The 20,229-nt window shown below is 51.1% G+C and overlaps 1 protein-coding gene across 6 annotated transcripts in view; it reads right to left on the reverse strand.

Annotated features, from left to right (window-relative positions):
* Window positions 1–744: 744 nt before the first annotated feature.
* Tns1 (tensin 1) overlaps window positions 745–20,229 on the reverse strand; it is a 145,741-nt gene continuing 126,256 nt past the window's right edge. For all 6 annotated transcript variants that reach the window (XM_013037525.1, XM_013037736.1, XM_013037691.1 and 3 more), the window contains exons 22-31: window positions 17,832–18,811; window positions 14,980–15,066; window positions 13,337–13,468; window positions 12,997–13,089; window positions 11,437–11,514; window positions 9,033–9,104; window positions 8,619–8,787; window positions 8,008–8,076; window positions 7,699–7,731; window positions 745–5,168 (exon numbers count right to left, since the gene is read on the reverse strand). In XM_013037525.1, the coding sequence (XP_012892979.1) occupies window positions 5,024–5,168; window positions 7,699–7,731; window positions 8,008–8,076; window positions 8,619–8,787; window positions 9,033–9,104; window positions 11,437–11,514; window positions 12,997–13,089; window positions 13,337–13,468; window positions 14,980–15,066; window positions 17,832–18,811 (1,858 nt within the window). In that variant the 3' untranslated portion in view covers window positions 745–5,023. The remainder of the gene's footprint in view (window positions 5,169–7,698; window positions 7,732–8,007; window positions 8,077–8,618; window positions 8,788–9,032; window positions 9,105–11,436; window positions 11,515–12,996; window positions 13,090–13,336; window positions 13,469–14,979; window positions 15,067–17,831; window positions 18,812–20,229) is intronic.

A 20,229-nucleotide genomic window follows, 5' to 3' on the forward strand; every position in this document is an offset into this window, starting at 1 on the left:
GTATGCAAGTGTCTGTGTATGTGTGTGTATCAGTGTATGCTTGTGTTCACATGTGCATGTCTGTGTGTCAGGGTGAGTATGTGTGTGTGCACATGCACAGCACCTGCATGCTTGGTCCTGGTTAAGAATGGGCCACAACTTTTCCAAGTTCTGAATTTTTCAGAAACTGCTAAGTGGGGAGCAGCCTGGCTCCCCTTTCTTGGGTGTCCTCAGGTCCCAGGTCTTCAGATGTCTTCAGATTTCAGATTTACTGTGTGGCCCAGATCAGGACGGAGATCTGTACCACCCAGAATACCTCAGGGCCACCACACATCTGTCCCAGGTTCCTGCTGGGAACAGGGAAAGGGGCCTCCCTCTGCAGGAGCCGCAGGGGCAGAGGGTGACACCCCTCCCCCACTTGGACACAGCCTGCCTGAGACACGAGCCAGCCCAGAACCAAGGAATTCCTGCTCCTACCATGAGGGCTCCCAGACCCAGCTCTGCCCAGTTCGCAGCCACTGGGGCCAATGAACTTCTCTCCTCTCTCTCTCTCTTTCCTTAAATGACATTGGGTTTCCTTCCAGCTGAAAGTGTGCAGAAGAATAACCCTCAGTGCTCAGGACCGAGATGTAAGTGGTGGAGGACTGGGGTGCATTGACCTCCGGACCCATCACCCAAGGACCCCCAGATCCTGAGCCCAGGAGAGCCCCCTTTGCCTGCCGCCGACCTGGCAGAGCCGTCCAAACAGCAGGCGTGAGCACAGCATGGATTTGTCTTTAGCTTTATCTTTGTAAGGCCGTACAATAGGTGGCAGGAGACCAGGCGCTGTACAGGAGCGGGCAGAGCGTTAGTGTACATACATTCATGTCTGGGACGAGGCGCACACGGCAGGGTTTATACAAGGTGGCAGAGGTTATAGTCACCACGATACAAAATATAAAGTACATTTCCATCTATATAAATACACAGCCGGGAGGGGGGGGGAGACAGGGACTGCTTTTCCAAGGGTGGACTGTGACATTAGGAATCGCTTACATTTGTTTTGAATGAGTCAGAGAGGAGGGAAGGAAGTGGGGGAACACAGCATGCGCACCCCAACGTGCTGGTCACACACATGCACAAACCAAACGTGGACGCACAGAAGAGCATTGCCTGGGGTGAACGTGGACTGGAAGACAAACTGAAGACATCACTCTAAACAGCTTCACCGCTAGGAAGAGCCGGCTTGTACCAACAGCCCCAGACCCTCCTACCTGGATCCCTCTTGCTGCTGTGTCCTACTGAATGTGACATTCCACCATCTACCACGTCCGGCCCCCACCCCTAAGTTCTCGAAAGAGATAAGCAAAATACACGCACACACAGTCACACTTGCACACACATGCGCACGCACATCCCAGGTTACCACTGACCCAAGTCTCAGGATCCCCAAGCCTGGGGCTAGGTAAAGCACAGCTCTAGTACTCTGCCCTCCCCCATGTTTTTCAAGGACCCCCAACATAGGGGGAGGGGGAGGGGATGGTTGCTTCCCCTACCCAACTTCCCCTCAAGACCTAAAGCTGGGGGGAAAAAATTAGGGGGAAGGAGTCTCAGGAGGTAAGGATGGAGGGCCATGTATCACATTTGGGGGTCCCTCTGTACCCCACTGGCCAGTGCAGGGAGCTGGTTCTACCTCTGCTCAGGCCCACAGAACAAGGTGGAAGAATTGCTACTCTTCTCCTGTTAATGTTTACAGAGAGATCACAGCCCCCTCCCCCCGCCCCATCACTTCTGGCTAGTTTCCGCACACCCTCAAAACCCAGGGGAAGCGGGCGGGAATCCTGGCCATCGATGTCCACAGCCATCAGAAGTGCAGGGAAGGTTGGGTGAAGAGAGGGCAAAGGCCTTTCCCACACCCAGGGCTGAGCTAGCAGGTGAGGGTCTCGGCCACCCCTGGAGAAGGAGCCAAGAGCTCCTCTCCCGATTTTCCCTCTGAGGTTACCTCGCCATTACTCTCAGGCCCAGTTCTTCCCTCTGGATCCCCTGGAAAGAGCCACAAGGACCTCACAGGGCCCCAATCCTTACCAAATCAGAGCTGTCCCTCCCTGACCTCTTGTCTCCAGGTTGCAGCTAGGACAAAGCTCCCAGGCTTTCTTCGGAGACCTGACGGACAGACAGCCTGGCCTTGCTGCCACCTGCTCACGGCCTCTCCAGTTGGCTGTTTCTCCTGCTCTTTCTCACCATTTCTTCCAGACCCTGTTCAATCCCTGACCCACACTCATGCTCAGACAACACTCTTCCTGCTGACACACAGACTCCACAAGGAAGGACAGCAAAACACATCAAGGGAGGGGATGCTGAAACATCTACAAAATAATAACGACGAGTAAAAGTGCTTTCTTTTAAAGAAAATCTTTGGCAAGAATAGACTGCAGGTGTGGAGTGGTGTGTGTGCATGTGTGTGTGCACGTATGCATCTGTGCGTATGTGTGTGCACATGCGCAGGCCCACCTGTGAGACAGAGAGAGGAGAAGGGCCGCAGGCGATAGTGTAGTCCCCCAAGTGGAGCTTCCATGGGCCTGTGGTCCCTTCCCTCACCATTCTTCTGGAAAGGCTAAAGCTCTTAGGCTCCCATGGCCCCCAGAGGCATGCTGGGAATAAGTGATCAGCACTGTCCCTGGTTTATTCCCACAGCTCACCAGGGGTGAAGGCCTGAAGTACAGGGCTGATCACACCGGGGAGGGGGCTGCTGGTGGGCTCTGGTGTGGAAGCAAGTGTAAAATCTGACCCCAGACTCAGATCCAGAGGGCCTGACACCTCACCCAGCTTCAAGCACGTACAGGACACCCTGACTGGAAGAGCCCCTGGGCTGTGCAACATCGGATACAATATTTACAAAGAAAGGGGACAGGACCTATTTCCCATCTCAGAAGAAGGAATCTGGGGTACAGCGGGGAAATGAAGAGAGGGGCCATCAGGCATTGGTTTGAATTATCTCAGAAGGAAGGACACTTGAGGAGGAGGTTGGCCATTAAGCCCAAGGTTTTATCCTTTGAGGAGTCTTCCACTGCTCCCCATCTGAGATGCTCCCCAGCTCCCTGAAATAGTATACCCACACAGACATAGCTCCCTGGAGGAGAAACACACACACACACACACACACACAAGATAGACACGACCCCCCCAAGCCACACACATCTGGGTCTCATCCCACTCACTCACTCTGGTCTTCGATCACAGGGTGTGTGCCCTACTCATCCAGAGAGCTGGGCCCCTGGATTGCCAGAAAACAGAGAGGGGCAAAAGGGTTAGGCACGTGTACCTCTTCACCACTGAGCCCTACAGCCCTAGACACAGTCTAGGGAAATCAAGGAGAAGGTTCCTGGCTGTTCCAGGGAGTAAGGTGTCTATTAAAGGCTCTACTTCTACTGAAACTGGTTTATGGCCAGGGAGGCAAATAAAGTAATATGGGAAAACAATAAATACTTCTTGTCAATTTACCTATTTCCTTTTTTTTGTCACCTTTTCTTATAGTTTATTAGCTTACAGATTCTGTCAGTATGTCTCACATATATATTATATATATATATATTTATATATCAATACAATGCCTCTCTCTGGAGGACCCCTCCCCCATAGGCTTAAGAATGGACTCCTAGTGAATGTTCCCTCTGGCTAAGAGTCCTCAAGATGGTGGTCAGGGGGCTCCTAACTGCCTAGATGGATCCTAGGCCCTTTGGTCTAAGCATACCTTCTGCCCACACTCAGTGGACAACAGGGCTTTGCATGGGGAAACCAAGGCAAAAGGAGATTCAGCAAGGCTTTGGCATTGCGGGTAGGCCACATGGTGCTCTGGCGGCAGCCTCCAGGGCCCTCTGATGCCACCCCAGGTACCTGGGTGGGTGTCCCAGGGTGGAGACTGGGGACTTGGGGGATCTCCCTGCGTTCTCACTGAGTGGGGCTTTGAGAAACAGGATGAACCCCAACATGAGGACCCTGTAAGGGGAGGACAGAAAGGCTTGGTCCCCAAACTCCCAAAAGGCATCATGCAAATGAGTAAGTCTGAACTAAGGCTGGTGTTGGGGCTCCTAGCAGAGAAAGGAGGCTGAGAGGTGAGGGTAAGGCAAAGTCCTGGGCACTGAAGAGAGAGCTTAGCCCCCACTGGCTGCAAGCCACGTACCCAGAGAAGATGGAGGGGTTTAGCAGCCATCCTTCCTGACAGATCTCTTGCCCAAATCTCTGAGTATCCACTTCCTCAAACCCAACTCCAGCTCTCCCAGTAGAGACAGAGGTGATCCTGGAGGGGTAACTACCAGAGGGGAGGGGCAGGGACCAGCAGAGGGAGGGGGAGGAGGGAGGGAGCTCTGCTACCCACAATGCTGCACGTTCTGTCACCTGTCACTCCCTTTGGACAGAATGCACATGGGTGTGGACACATGGGACCCAGGCATGCAGAGCCGTTTGGAATATTCTAGCAGAGAGAGGCAGATATAAATCAGTGTCTGCGGCTGTGAGGGTAGATTATACACACCCCACAACGATACAGGGGAACACAGTGCAGACCTGGGTGGCTCTGGTCTAAGAGACTTGAAAAAGTTCCACCACGGATGGTCCGTGTTGGCCGACTGCTTTAGCAACCTGCCCTATAGGTGGCCAGAAAAAGGACTCTCAGTTTGATTTCTCCTTGCAAAGCAGGTGTGTTGAGGAGCCTGAGCTTTTTCATTACCCCTTAAAATATGGATTCCCAAGGAGGCCTGTGGGTCCTCTGTTGAGGGACTCTGTTCTCTTGCGGGGGCAGGGGGCTTGGGGGGAGCCAGCAGGGGCATAGGGTTTTTGCAGTTTCCAACTACCCAGGGGAATCTTGAGTTCTCCATCATATTCTTTCTCTGTCTCCCTCTCCCCTTCCCCTCTGCAATTCACTTCCCTCTCCCCAACCACACACTTTCTTCTCTCCTCAAAATTGGCCCCCAAGTCCTCCCTCTGGATCCAAGGTGGCTAGGATTCCTGAGTCCCCTCCCACGTGCCCCACCCCAACCGTCTGGCGCTAGGCAAGGACTCCAGAGGCTCATCTCTTCTGGCCAGCGTTCAGCATGACCTTGGAGACGAAGTTGACAATGGCGGAGGCAGGCTGGTTGGAGTCAAGCTCGGCGAAGAGGTGGCAGGCGTTGTCGGTGGTGCTGCCCTGCTTCCGGGCCACGAAGCCAAACAGCCTGCAGGGGCGGCACAGGGGCAACTGTGTGAGGGGGGAGCAGGAAGACCCCAGGCCCAGACAGCAGCCCCAGAGGCAAGTCTGACTCAGACCAGAATGTCCCCCACACCCCCCAATCCTCCTGAGCATCGGGAAATGGTGTTTCACCCTGGGAAGAATCCAGCAAAGTCAAGTCCTGGAGACAATGTCTGGCTGTGTTTCTAGGCGGGCCATGGCTTCCCCTTTCCGGGGATGAATGGGGAGCTGGGTGTGAAAGACAAGACTCGAGAGTAAGGGTGGGGAGGAGAGCAGAAGCAGGGACATTGGAAGAACATACACAACCATGTCTGTCTAGATGTTGTACGCATCTCTCTGTAGTTGGGGTCCACAGAAGCCTACTGCATTCTGGCAGGTTTTGTGAAGCATAGCCATCTACTTCCTGCTCCGCGTTTCTACTTGATTTTTTTTTTTTTTTTGGTCAATTATGGGGCTTGAACTCAGGGCCAGGGCACTGCAGTTCAAAACTAGCACTCTACCACTTTGAGCCACAATGTCACTTCTGGGTTTCTGGTGGTTAATTGGAGGGAAGAGTCTCATTTTTCATGCCTGGGCTGGCTGTGTACAACAATCATGGAATCTCCTGCCTAGGCTGGCAGCCCTCAGATCTCAGCCTCCTGAGTAGCGAGGATTACAGGCATGAGTCACCATCTCATTTGTACTTTCAATGAGATGACAGTATCACTATTTTACACAGTTTACATAATTGTGAAACTGTCCATCCTGGTGATATTTACATGTCAACAGTACTGACAGGATACAAGGAAACCTGGCATTATACATTAATTCACCTCTTATTTTCTGAGCAATGAGTTGTGATTACTTTATTTCATTTTGCTAGTGTTTGCTTCCTGTATCCCAAAACTGTATTACAGTGTTCAAGTGATACAAGGAATTTGTGTTCATGGTTAAAGCAGAGAATAAACATGTTAATTTTGAACACAGATTTTTAAAATAATGACTATATTACTTACTATACTGCTGTACTTACTATTTAAATATATGGAATTTTCTTTTATTATTTTTTTGTCGGTTGTGGGGCTTAAATTCTGGGCTTAAGCACTCAAGGCGAGCACTCTACGACCTGAACTACAATGCCACTACCAGTTTTCTGAGCGGTTTATTGGAGATAAAGAGTCTCACGGTTTTTTCGGGCTGGCTTTGAACCACAATCTTCAGATCTCAGTCTCCTCAGTAGCTAGGATTACAGGTGTGAGCCACCATGCCCAGTTGGAATTTTAATTTTTATAAGATAAATTTTCTCATAAAGAAAACGGAATGTAGATAAACATGAATATGGCAAATGAAAAAAAAAGTTTGGAGACATTCCCTGATGGGTACCCCTGGCCCTTCCCAGAGGCTCCCTAAGACCCCAAAAGGCAAGCGGACCCCACCCCAACCCCTGGGCTGGGAAGCCCAGCGAACAGGGCTGCCTCTCACTCCTTCCCACCTGTCCACTCACACCCTCCCTGCTCTGAGACTGCAGAGACCTCGCCGTTCTCTTTTTGCAAAACAGAGTTAAAAATATGAGGGCAGAGAACAGAATGTGAGTTCAGGGCCTCTCCCAGCCTGCATGTTGCTAATTAGAGCGGGATGGGGACATCAGGACAGCTGGAGATTCCAATGGAAACCCCTCTGCCTGGAATGGCACTGCGTGGCTAAAATTAGCCAAGTTGGGCTCTGCCTGTTGCAGGGTGTGTGTGTGTGTGTGTGTGTGTGATTGTGATGCATGTGGTATTTATAGATATATGTATGAAAACACACACACACATCACACACCCTGTGCTTGGAACTGCTAGGCTCTCTCAGGGAACCACAGGGCCAAAGTGTGGTGGGGTGGGGAGGGGGGGGCAATCTCTCAGCCTCCTGTGTGGAGCCCTAGCTGCCCTTTTCTGCCAGGATGAAGATCTGGCCAACTAACACCCACCCTAAATACCGCCACCTGCTGTGCCTACAAGCTCCAGCCTGCCCAGCTAGCCGGCAGGGACACCAGGGGGAGGCCCAGAGATGGAGGCTGAAGAGCCCTCCGCCCCACACAGCCCTCAAGGTTGATGGTTCCCAGACTGCTGACCAGTCTACTCCCATCCCGACCAAGATGGCCTCCCTGCAGCCCTCTTCAGCCTGTGCTCTCTCCTTTCTCCAATCAGTCAGGCACCAGCCAATCAGGCTGGCACCAGCAGTAGCCTGCAGCTGAAGGTCATGCCATGCCCTCCCCCAAATCAGTCTTTCTCCACACCCACTTTTATCTGTCCACATCGTACCTTTTTAAATCATACCCACTTTAAAACACTTGTTCTTTCCCCAAACCTCTCCTCCCTCCACCCCCCAGACTCGATGTGGCTGAACTGTCCTCTAAAACTATGAGTTTGGGGCACAGACAGCCAGGCTGCCCTTTCCCAACCAACCCCTGTCCTGGATTCTAAACCTGCCCCTGCTGCACTGGTAGAGGAACACAAGGCCAGCTGGACCTGTGAGGGCAAAGAAGTCAGACTTACTTAGCTGGGGCTCCTCCCTCTGTCTTCATCCACCTGTGGAGAGAAAAGAAACTCAAGGTGAATCACTATCCCTCTTCCTAGGAGCCCCAGGCCTGAAACAGACCTTCCTGGAGAAGACAGAGGAACCCCCATTTCTGAGAGACAGAGCTTCTCTAGGTCTATGATAGAAAAGACTCACAATGGCCCTGCCGTGGATGCAGGAAGATCTTCCACTTGAGCCAAGACTACACAAGGATGCACATGTGCACACTGCAGAGTTATACAGCAGGCAGGAAGGAAATGTGTTTGGTTTTTGTCCAAGAGACTTACTTTCTTTCTTGTGGATCCAGGTCACAGAAGGTGACAGTGTTGAGAGGATAGTGTCGTCGGAAGAAGAGCCTGTGGCACAGATAAAACAACAATGAGTGCTTCGGGGACTGCTTTTCCCATATTCCACCCACTGGGCAGGTAGCCTTCCCATCATCTGCCTGTCATGGGTCCTCTTGCTTGGGAGCAAGATGGCCTATGGCCTGAGAAATGCACAGCGGCAAACAGATGTGCCACAGAAACATGGAGGAATGGGAAGACCCTGGAGGAGGAAGGAAATGGGCTGGGGACATGTTTAAAAAAGAGCCTAAGGGCAAGGGCTCTCTGCTTCTAGGAAGCAAGGACTTTTGTAAAGGTTGTAGTTACAGCTGTACTCAAGGCAGGCATATCCTTGTAAGATGGGTAAATGGATAGATTTATGGATGAACAGATTGATGATGGATAGATAGAAGGATGGATGGATGAATGGATGGATGATAGATGGATGGATGAGGGATAGAAGGATGGATGGATGGATGATGGATGGATAATGGATAGAAGGATGGATGGATGGATCAGATGGTTGGGGTGCAGGAAGGAAAAGTCCAGCACAGAATCAGGTAGAAGATGCTTACTTTCTCTGGTTGTCAGTCAGTGTGATTCCCTGGGCAGAGACCTTGAAGTGAACGATGGTGGCAGTTGGCGTGGGGTCAGCAGCCAATGTCTCAGATGTGGCTTTGGAGATGGCCTGGGGCCCAGTGAGTGACTCCATGTCCACAGAGTTGATGAAGAGCACATTGCAGGCTACAAAAAAATCAAGCCAAGGAGAAGTCAGGGGATGGGGGAGTGGGATGACAATGGTCCAGGCCTGTGGCTCAAGGAGACATCAGTGTATTAATCTCAGGCCAGCCTCGGGCCAAAGCTTCTACATGTAGAAATGTGATCAGTGCAGGGACATCTGAGCTTAGTAGAGGCTTCCAACCCACACGTGAAGGACGGGGCAGAGAAGAAAGGCCTGGGCATGGGCCCAGTCTCAGGTGACCACTCACCTGCTCCTTGCTTCAGCAGGTCAGCGGTTGAGTTAGCAGGGCCGGAGCTATCTTTCGATTCATCTGTGGGGTCTGAGACAAAAATTCAGGTAGTAATTAAAACCTTAGAGCTGGGGACCGGGGTTGGGGGAAAACATGAATTTGGCTGGGCCTGAAGTGAACTCTGCAAACACACTGTGCAATGGATATCGCTTTCCATAGCAAGTCCTTGGAGTTAGGCTGGCATTGGACACAGCAACTCTTGAGTACTCAGCATGTTGCTTGAGAGCACTGGAATCTAGCAAAGCTGGACCACTAGCCACATCACTAGCCAAGTAGCTATAAGGCCACAACCAAGTGTGATGGTGGTGGTGGTGGTGGGATGGTGGTGGTGGTGGTGGGGTGGTGGTGGTGGTGGGATGGTGGTGGTGGTGGTGGTGGTGACCGTATCACTGAGTCTTTGAGATGTTCTATAAAGGGATTTTTTTGGGGTTGTTCGTTTTGTGTTTTTGTGTGCTAGTCCTGGGGCTTGAACTCAGAACCTGGGCACTGTCCCTGAGCTTTTTTGCTCAAGGCTGGTGCTCTACAACTTGATCCACAGCTCTACCTCCTGGGTTTGTGTGTGTGTGTGTGTGTGTGTGGTTAATTGGAGATAATTCTCATGGGCTTTTCCTGCATGGGCTGGCTTTGAAGCATGATCCTCAGATCTCAGCCTCCTGAGTAGTTAGGATTACAGGCATAAGCCACCAGTACCTAGCAGGTATTTTATTTATTTTTTTCCAGTGCTAGTCCTGAGGTTTGAACTCAGGGCCTGGGCCCTGTCCCTACGCTTTTTGTTGCTCAAGGCTAATGCTGTACTACTTGAGCCACAACTCCACTTCTGACTTTTCTGATACTTAACTGATAAAAATAAAGAGTCTCACAGACTTTCCTACCTGGATTGGCTTTGAACCACAATCCTCATATCTCAGCCTTCTAAGTAGCTACACAAAAAGCTTTTAGTCTAGTACTTAACAAAAGGCAAGGCTTCAGGCCCACCCACTGGCATTTGCTGTTGTAGTTTTGCATTGATGTTTCTTTGTGGAGAACAACAAATGACCTCATTCATTAAAACCAATGCAGCACAGTGTTGAGTGACAGTACACAGCAATTGTTGAGTGACAGTGATTACACCTGTAATCCCTGTACTCAAGAAGCTGAGCCTGGGTTAACCCAGGCTTTAATCGTCTGTTGTAAAGTAGCTTGGCTTTACATTTCAAAACATGTCAACATGTCTGTAAACCAAAACATCACAGTAGGGAACGGAGGTGTGGCTCAAGTGGTAGAGCACTGTCTCTGAGTGGAAAAGGCCAAATGAGAGAGCAAGTTCTTAAATTCAAGCACCAATACTAGTACCAAACAAATAATAAATAAATAATGAATCAGAAAATACTCTGTGCCTAGCACAATTTTTATTTTAATTATACCTTAACAAAATTTTAAAACAGAAAAAACAGAATTTAGTTTGTTTCTAGAAGTGTTTTTTCATGTTTTAGCGTGTTTAGTGTTTTAGACTTTATTTAGTGCCAGTGGTGGGGCTTGAACTCAGGGCCTAGACACTCCTTGAGCATCTTTTTCTCAATACTAGCGCTCTACCACTTGAACCACAGCTATACTTCTGACTGTTTGGTAATTCATTAAAGACTCTCATGGACTTTCCTGCCTAGGCTGGCTTCAAACCATGATCCTCAAATCTCAGCCTCTTCAGTAGCTAGGATTACAGGCATGAGCCTGTAATCCTAGCACCTGGTGGTGTGAAGATTTATTAAAACACAGGTTGCTGGGCCCAACCTAAAATATCTCTCTAATGCATTGGGTCTTGAGAACATTTTCATTTTAACCAGTTTCCAGATCACATGGTGCATCTGGTTGGGGGAACCACACTTCGAGAACCATTCCTCTATACAATTTAAACCTCAAATGGTTGTATAATTGCTGAACAACCACAGTCAAGTCTGTATAAAATGTAATGTAATCAGTGTCTCAATTGTGTGGTTACTAATGCTACTGAAGTTATATTTGAACTTTTAAGCTAATCATGTTGGTCAATTATTATTAATAAGTCAATGAGTTTAATTGGATAAATATCACTGGATAAATAGATTTCATCTTTTCCACCATGACATCGATCTCTGGTGACTTGTTTCAGGCTGCTTAGGGCTTCTCCCAGGAAGAAGCTCTGAATTCCCAGATTTCAGAACCATCTGGCATGTATGTATGTTCCGAGGGTAAGCCTCTTTAATGAAGAGAGACTGTGTGTGGTTTTGAGTTTGCCCCTATAGGCAAAATGATTGGGTCTGGTCCCCCTGGCCCTGCTCTGAAGTGGCTGGGGAGGTGGGACAGGCGGTGGCCGGCTGGGCTTGGTGAGCAAGGCGTCTTGTCTTACCTCGGTTTGGGATGACCAGCTTGCAGGGCAGAGCCAGTGGGATGATGGAGTGCTGGTAGACCAGGGCCGACAGGGATCCTGCAGCGGGAAGGTGACAGCGCATGTCAGGGGGGTATGCCTGGACACACCACTCCCACGTCAGGGGGGCTAGCCCTGGACATGCCCCCCATAGCCACCCTTTCACACAACAGCTGCAGCTTCCTCTTTTTTTCAGCACCTTGAGCAAACTAGGCCAGTCCTCTACCACGGAGCTACACTCCAGCTCTCAGCTACTTTACAACCTCTTCCTCATGCCATCAACAGAGCTGAACACTCTCCTCCCCCATCTCCCTCTCCTCCCCCCCCTCTACAAAATCCAAGAAAGATCTGATCACTCTAATGGTCAGAAGGGGAACCTAACAACTTTCACAACTTTCTTTGACAGAAAGTCCCCTCTTCCCCCACCCTCCCCGGAGAGAATGTGGCTTAGCATGCGTGAGGCCCTGTGTTCAATTCCTCAGTATCACATCAACAAAAAATAAATAAAATGGATAAACATTCTTTTTTTTTGCCAGTCCTGGGCTTGAACTCTGGGCCTGGGCACTGTCCCTCAGCTCTTCAGCTCAAGGCAAGCACTCTACCACTTGTGCCACAGCACCACTTCTGGCTTTTTCTGCTTATGTGGTGCTGAGGCATCGAACCCAGGGCCTCATGCATGCGAGGCAAGCACTCTACCACTGAGCCACCTTCCCAGCCCTAAACATTTTTAAAAGGTAAAAGATTTTTTTAAAGTTCCCCTGACATCTCTCCTAAGTCCCTCTAGTTATAGGGACCCTCTCAGATTGGGACAGGAGTATTAGAAAATTGTGGGGTCAAATCCCATATCGGTCGCTTAGAATCTGTGTGCTCTTGGATAAGTCTAACTTACAAGTTTTCTCATGGGGACAATAATATCTATCACACGGGACTGTCATACAATCAGAAATACAGCAGGAGCCAGGCACCAGTAGCGCCCACCTGTAATCCTAGCTACTCAAGGGACTGAGATCTGAGGATCTCAGCTCAAAGCCAACCAGTGGAAGAAGAGTCTGTGAGACTCTTATCTCTAAATAACCAGCAAAAAAAGTCAGAAGTGGAGCTGTGGTTCTAGTGGTAGAGTACCAACCTTGAGCAAAATAAACCAGGCAAGAGCCCAAAACTCTTGAGTTCAAGACTCAACCAGCACAAAAGAGAGAGAGAAAAGAAAAAGATAAAGAACAAGAGAGAAAGGAAAAAAGAAAGAAAATAGGAAACACCTAGACAGCAACACATGTACAGTAGGTAGGTGGCCAAGAACAGAAGATGTTGTTAGAATTCTAATGGCAATTGTCATGACAGAACAGTCTGAACTGGGCCCCAGGACAAATACAGGCAGGAATGTGGTATGTGAAGAAGCCTCAGGAAAAAGGAGGAAAACAAATCACTTTCTCCAGTTAAGTCAGTGATAAGCAGAGCCTGGGTGGAGAGGGTTTGGGTCAGACGCCAGGACCTGAGGCCAAGCCTCTGCGGCCATACCAGAGGAACAGAGGCTGGGACACTCACCAAAGTTGGGCTCATTGGGACAGCCCTTGAGCTTGACTCCTCTGGGGCCCGTCTCGATCAGGAAGTGCCGCACCAGCTCATGGGTCATGTCTCCTGGGAGGAAGAGGAAGAAAGAATTGGTCAACTGACTGTCCTGTGTTCAAGTATATACCCTCAACACCACTGCTTCCTGTCCCTCCAGGAAGCACCACGTGAGACCCGGATGCTGCTGTCTCCCTGGGCACTGACCCCGCCATCACAGGCCCAGGACGTAGTCTTCTTGTGTTTATGAGGGACCAGTTCTGCTAAGAATTAGGGTTCCCGCTCAGGACCCCGAGGCCCACCTGGGAGAGGACATTACCTTTTTTATTCTGCTGCATGATGGTAGGAGGGGGTGAGGACACCTTCATGGCCAGCCCATAGGCCCCTCGGAAGGAGTGGCTGTCGCGGATGATGAAGGCCCCTGGCTCCTGATCCTTAAGGAGTGCAATGGCTGAAGTGGAGGGACATAAGAGGTGAGCAAGATATTGGTGGCCCTGCTTGAGCCTCTGTGTGTGTGTGTGTGTGTGTGCACATGCACGCGTGCACGGACGTTCGCCAGGCCTAAGACTTGAATTCAGGACCTGGGTGCTGTCCCTGAGCGTTTTTGCTCAAGGCTAGTACTCAACCACTTGAGTCATAGCTCCATTTCTGGCTTAAGGAGAAAAGAATCTAATGGACTTTCCTGCCTGGGCTGGCTTTGAGCCAAGATCCTCAGATCTCAGACTTCTGTGTAGCTACGATTATAGGCATGAGTCACTAGTAACCAGCTGAGATTTATTCTTTAAAGTCATACTTGATCTATGCCAAGGTAGGCAAACTTTCCACAAGTAGCCAGAGAACAACTATTTTAAGCTTTACAGGACATACTGTCTGTTTCAATTGCTCACTTCTGATGCCACTGTGGGAAGGAGCCAGATAGGGTAGCCATGTTCTAATAAAACTTTATATATATATATATATATATATATATATATATATATATATATAAAAGCAAAGCCTGCTGGGTGTCAGCGGCTCACACCTGTAATCCTAGCTACTCAGAAGGCTCAGATCTGAGGATTATGGTTTAAAGCCAGACTGGGCAGGAAAGTCCATGAGACTCTTATCTCCAATTAACCACCAGAAAACTAGAAATGGCACCATGGCTCAAAATGGCAGAGTGCCAGCCTTGAGCAAAAGATTTGCTCAGGGAGGTGCCCAGGCCCTGAGCTCAAGTCCCATCTCTCTCTCTCTCTCTGTCTCTGTCTCTCTCTCTCTCTCTCACACACACACACACACACCATAGCCTTTCTGCCAGGCCCAGTGGTTCATGCCCATAATTCTAGCTACTCAGGAGGCTAAGATCTGAGGGTCATGGTTTGAAGCCAGCCTACACAGGAAAGTCCTTGAAGCTCTTTATCTCCGATTAAGCACCAAAAAAAAAAGCCAGAAGTAGAACTGTAGATCCAGTGGTAGAGTGCTAGCCCTGAGCCAAAAAACAAACAAACAACAACAACAAAACCCAAAAACCTCAGGGACGGTGCTCAGGTCCCGAGTTCAAGCCCCAGGCCCAGCAAAAACAAAAAACAAATAACAAAACCCACGGTGTTTCTCTGTGAGTCTGAGGTAGGCTTCACCTCCAGTACCACATTCCCAACTTAGGTTTCTTTCTTTTCTATAAAATGTAAAGACATCGGCTATCCTCCAGCTAAGGTTTCCTTTTACATCAGCTGGACTTTTGCTTTGCTCATGGAAAACAAGCCACTGGCTCTGCCATGCTCGCTTTCATTGGTGAGTACATCTGCGTGGCTTCTAGCTCAGCCCTGGCTCTGTGAGCAGAGGAAGAAGGCTGTTTGGATCCTTCCCAGGGCAGACATGATGGGCAACAGCATGCTGTGTCCTCTGCTGAGCCCCAGAGCCCCCACCCCACACTCACCCTGTCCCCAGCCCTCTGCTGAGCCCCAGAGCCCCCACCCCACTCACCCTGCTCCCTGGAGATCTCAGGCTTGTACCAATACTTGGAAGTGTCCTGGACAAACTTCACTTTAGCCCGAGTCTCAGGGCTGTTATCTAAAGGAGAAGAAAGGGATAAAAGAAAAAAGATATGTTGAAGTCCTAGCCCTGAAACTTATGCATGTGTGTCCTTATTTCTTTATTGGGAGATAGGATTTTTGCTGCTGGAATCAAATTAAGGCCTTCTGGATTTGGGTGAGCCCTAATCCAGTCTGACTATTGTCCTTAACAGAAAAGAGAGAAGAGACAGAGACAAAGAGATGATGGATAGCATCGGTAAAGGGGAGACAAACATCAGAGATACCAAGGATCCCAACCACTGAAAGAAGCTGGGAGACAGGCCTGGAAGATTCTCTCCAGAGCCTCCAGAAGAAATTGCCCTGTTGACAGCTTGGTTCTGGACTCCAGGCCTGTGAACCTATGACAGAATCCTTTCCGACTGTCTTAAGCCACCAAGTATGTGGTGCTTTGTTATACAGGCTCAGGATTCAAACACTGATAACTAGTGTCCCCAAACCTAACACAGCAGAGTAGAAGGGACCAGTGTGGTCCTCTCCCCGTCCCCAACTCCTGCCTCCATCTTGGGTTGCCATGCTGATCACCACTGATGAGCCTGGCACAGCATTCTCCCTTCACCTCTACCTCTTCCTCTAAGGAAATCTTCCCAGCATCTTCCCTCCATAGGCTGACGCCCCTCTGCCTCTTTCTCCACAGGCCCAGTTCGAGTCATTTCTTCCAGATGCCACTTTCCCACGTGGAAAATGGGATTCACTAACACATAAGGGAAAACCACTCTCTCTCAGGACAAGGAGGCAGTGGGCTGGCCTAGAATCTAAAGGCCATCTACGGCGTCACCCCCCCTTCTGTGGCAGAGGACCCCCCGCCCACACTCTACCCACCCTGGAATCTTTCAGAGACCATTACATTCTAGAGGGAGTTCGGGCAACACAGAGGACAACTGTGTCATGTTACAAAAATGTCTGTCCACTCTGCCGGCAGACAGACCAAATGGCGTTCCCAGGAGGCTCAATTTGGGTGCCGACACATCACATCCTGTCTTCCTGGAGCGGATCAAGATGGATAACCTCCATCCCCCAAGCCTTTATTTTTTCCTTTTTAATTAACCCATCATCGTTGCACATCTGTATTGCATAGTGTGTGATACTTCAACTTGCGTTGATCCAAGTAGGCTCATTAGCATTTCTCTCCCCTCCCCTGTTTGTATGGTTCGTTGATTTTGAGACAGCAATCACTGTGTGACCTAGGCCATCCTCAAACTCTCAGTCCCTCTGCCTCTGCTTCTTAAGTGCTGCCACTACACCCTCCTCCTTATCATTTCTGTGTCTGGAGTCTTGTTCTTCATAATCACCCCCACTGTTCTATAGGACTCCTGTCTACCTATGTTCTTTCATCTTTTGGCACCAAACTGGAAAAGAAAAGAGGATGGGGGAAGAAGAGGAGGAAGAGAGAAAAAGGAAAATTGCAACTCTTCAGGTGTCATCTTCAGGAAGAGAGGGAGTAGAGCCAGTCTGCACCCAGGATGCTGTGGAGTTGAGGGAGATGGGAGGGAGTGGCGGGCTTGCACGGCTCCATCCACCCACAGTAGTCTGCACTCCATGGGGCCCCTGGGCTCTGTCTCTGGAGGCCAGAGAGGGGCCCGCTCCTTCGCCAGCAGCTGGGTGCTGGGGAAGGCGTTGGGGCTGCGCAGCTGGGCCATGCGACTATTGCTGACACCTGTCCCTGCTCGGAAGCCCAGGCCCCGAGGTGGCCTGCGCCTGTTTTAAGGAGCTGTCAGAGGCGGCTGCGATCCCCTGTGCCTTCCTTCCTGTGTTGACTCCCAAGGCTATTTTAGGCAGGAACGGTGATGGGAAACAGGAAACATCCCAACTACTACAGGAGTTGCATCCTTCGAGGGCGAGGGGCTGGGAACCAGATGTCCCCAGAGGGCAGCAGGAAGTGGAGCGGAGCGGGGAGGGGAAGGGTGCTCTAGCGCCCCAGCTTGGCGGGTTCAGGGAGAATCTAAAACACTCCACACCTGCCTTGTCTACGCAGGGCCCGGAAGCCGCTGCACACAGTCAAGGCCACGCTTGCTGGAGAAGCCTTGGATACAAAGATGCCAACACCTGGGGATGGATGAGGCCTTCCCTGGGCAGACCCGTACAGGCTTCCTCGAAGCCGGCCCCATCGAAACTTGCCTCTGTAGGAAGGCCCAGTACTCAGCCTCCGCCCATGTCCTACCTGGCCACCACATCTACTATCAGTGACAGGTGTGCACTGGGGCTGGCCACAAGCTTAGAGGTCCAGGCTTGGAAGTCACGTTCTCCAATTTCTAATCAGTCACAAGATATAGATTTGTGATACAGAACACTCTGATGATACTTACAGAATGTGAGTTTGGGGAGCGTTTGGACCTGGGTTTGGAAGCCTAGCCCTGCCACTGTTAACTGTGTAAGCTTGGACAAATGACAGACCCTCATAAGGCTTGGTTTGCTCCTATGTAAAATAGGACTTACCAGGAGGCCACGGGGATTAAATGAGATAGTACTTAGTTCAGAGGCTGGCCTGGGGCATGCGTTCAGCCGGTGGCTATGAGGCCTGATCCTCACAGAGATCCAGGCAATAATGCCAGCCACTGGTAGCACTTTGTCACCCCACACCACAGCACTGACAGTCACAATTCCTGTGTAACAGGAGGAAATGGAGGCCCAGAAGCCAGTGACTCATCTAAGGTCATCTGCCCAGGGAGATGAGCTCCCTACGTAGGTCCTAGCTCCTGGACTCGGCTCACCGACAGGGAGGTGGAGACATGAGAGAAGACACACCTGGCATGGAGTATTTGGAGAAGTCAGGCAGGGTGTGGGAGAAGGAGACGGTGCTGCCCGCACTGGGACTGGACATGCCGCTGGTGACAGGCGAGGAGGACACCTTGCCGTTGACGGTGGCGTAGTTGGGCAGGCTGCCCGCCCGGTCTCCCATGGACATCCTCCGCTTCTCTGGTAAGGCCGGTGTTGGGCTCCCTTGCCGGAAGGCAGCGGAATCCGGTGAGGGTGACGTGGCTGGGCTGCTCAGGCCCGGGTAGTAGGCCGGGGAGACGGGGAAGGAGGGCGTCGAAGGAGCCTGGTAGCCTGAGGCACTGCTTTGCCGGGACAGCGTGGGTCTCCGGTCCTCTGGGGTGGAGTAGCCGCCATGGGCCGTGTGCCGGTCCAAGCTGGGGCTGCTGGAAACTGCAGATCCAGACCCTCCCAGGTGCCGGCCCAGGCTGGGGCTCCCAGGGCTAGCTAGTGTGTTGCTATGGAGACCCTGGTGTGTGCCAGGGTGCCGGCCCAGACTGGGGCTCCCGGGAGTGGTTGCTGTACTGCTTGGGTGACTGGAAACCACGTTACCATGGAAACCAGAGCCCACTGGCCCCATCACTTGGCGGTGGCTCAGGCCAGGGCTGCCAGGGGCAGCCATGCTAGGGTTGATGGCCCGCCTGCCGAAGCCAGGGCTTGGGGGAGTGTTGGTGCCCACCGTCCTGTGGCGGGTCTGAGGGCTCCCGGATCCTGGGTGCACACCGGCCACGCTGAACTGAGCCCGGGCCTGGCTTTCTGGAGAGGAGTTGAACTGCTGAAGGGAGTAGTCAGGGCTGCTGTAGCTGCTGCCCATGCCCGGAAGAGGAGAGGAGCTCTGGTAGCTTCTCTGTACCACAGGGCTGGGCTGCCCCAGGCTGCCAGAGCGGAAGCCGGAATCCAACAAGGGCTGGGTGGGAGTCCGGGGGCCCTGCTCGCTGCTCTCCCCAGATGGGAAACTTCCCACCGAAGTGCTGGAGAGAAAGAGATGGCGGGTTAAGGGGTCAGCAGGGGCCATTAGTAAAGGGCAGATGTTCAGTGATGCCCAACCTTCCCTCCTACCACTAATAGCAGCTGTACGAGCTGCACCGGCACTGGGAGGGACTGGCAGGACTTGTATACATCGCCTTATAGGACCATCAGAAGCTGAGGGTCAGGACCACACAGTTCCTAAAAGCCGTGTCCACACCGCTGTGTATGACGGAAAAGCCCACCTCTTCCCCATTGTACCTCATAACTCTTAAAATGTTTTATTATTGTTTTAAGGGGATGTGCAGAAGGTTACACTTACATAAGTCAGGTAATGAGTCCATTTCCTTTTGGACAATGTCACCCTTTCCCTTGCTCTCTCCCTGTTTTTTCCCCTCCTGGCCCTACCTCCAAGTTGTATAGTTCATTTCCATGCTAACTCTTGAGCCATAAATCAAGGCAAAGCCACCTCCACCATCAAAACTGAACGTGGATGACCTGGTGGGGGCCTCCAGCAGCACAGAGATTCATACCGGAAAGGAAGTCAAAACATCTGGAGTGCTTCCACAGAGGCCCACCTTGACTCAGTTTCCCCAAGTGTGCCATCATTCCCCTGAAGGGGCAGGGAAGAGGACTAGCCAAGCATGCTTGTTAAACTCCAGAGAAAGCAGCCTCTTGCTCACCTGCTTAACAAGGTCCCACCTTGATCTGGGTGGGACTCAGTATGCTGAGCCCAAAGTGGGTAACGTGGCTAAGGCAGCCTACAGGGTCTTCAAGGGACATGGGAAAGGCGGGTAATGGGGATTCTGTAGGACCCATGAGATCTGTCAGAAGGGGCAGGGCAGGCTTCCCTCCAGGCCTTATCCGAGCAGATCTCCACTTTCCTTTCCTGCCTCATTCCTAAAACCCAGCTAAGCAGCTTCTCACTACACCTCAAATCTGAGACCTCCTTCTGCTGAGCCTGTCTGCACAGGCTGTCCACTTCCCCTGCCCAACCCTGGCCTTTCCCCTCGGTCTCACTCACTCAGATGGATGCATGCTGTCTATCCATCAGGACGCCCCCCGCCCCCCTGCAAAGACTATATGCCCCGAGTGCTCTCTCTCTCTCTCTCTCTCTCACACACACACACACACACACACACACCACACCATACCTCAGTCCTCCGCTCCTCTGTACTAGCCTTCTAAATTGTCCCCCTTCTTCACTGAGTAGCATCCTGCTTTCCTGTGGGACTTCCCACCAAATACTTCCAGCCCTCAGAATCCCTTCTGCTTCCTCTCAGAGAAATAACAACCTTTTCTCAGAGTCACAAGCACCTTTCTTCTCTACTAGCTCTGGGCACATGTGGCTGTCATCCTGTGAAGAGAGGCACACCACACAGGTCTCGGGGACAGATAGAGATGTGGGCTGGAGAACCACAGA

This window comes from Dipodomys ordii, unplaced genomic scaffold (assembly GCF_000151885.1).
Source record: "Dipodomys ordii isolate 6190 unplaced genomic scaffold, Dord_2.0 Scaffold1, whole genome shotgun sequence".
In the NCBI taxonomy this organism is placed as follows: domain Eukaryota; kingdom Metazoa; phylum Chordata; class Mammalia; order Rodentia; family Heteromyidae; genus Dipodomys; species Dipodomys ordii.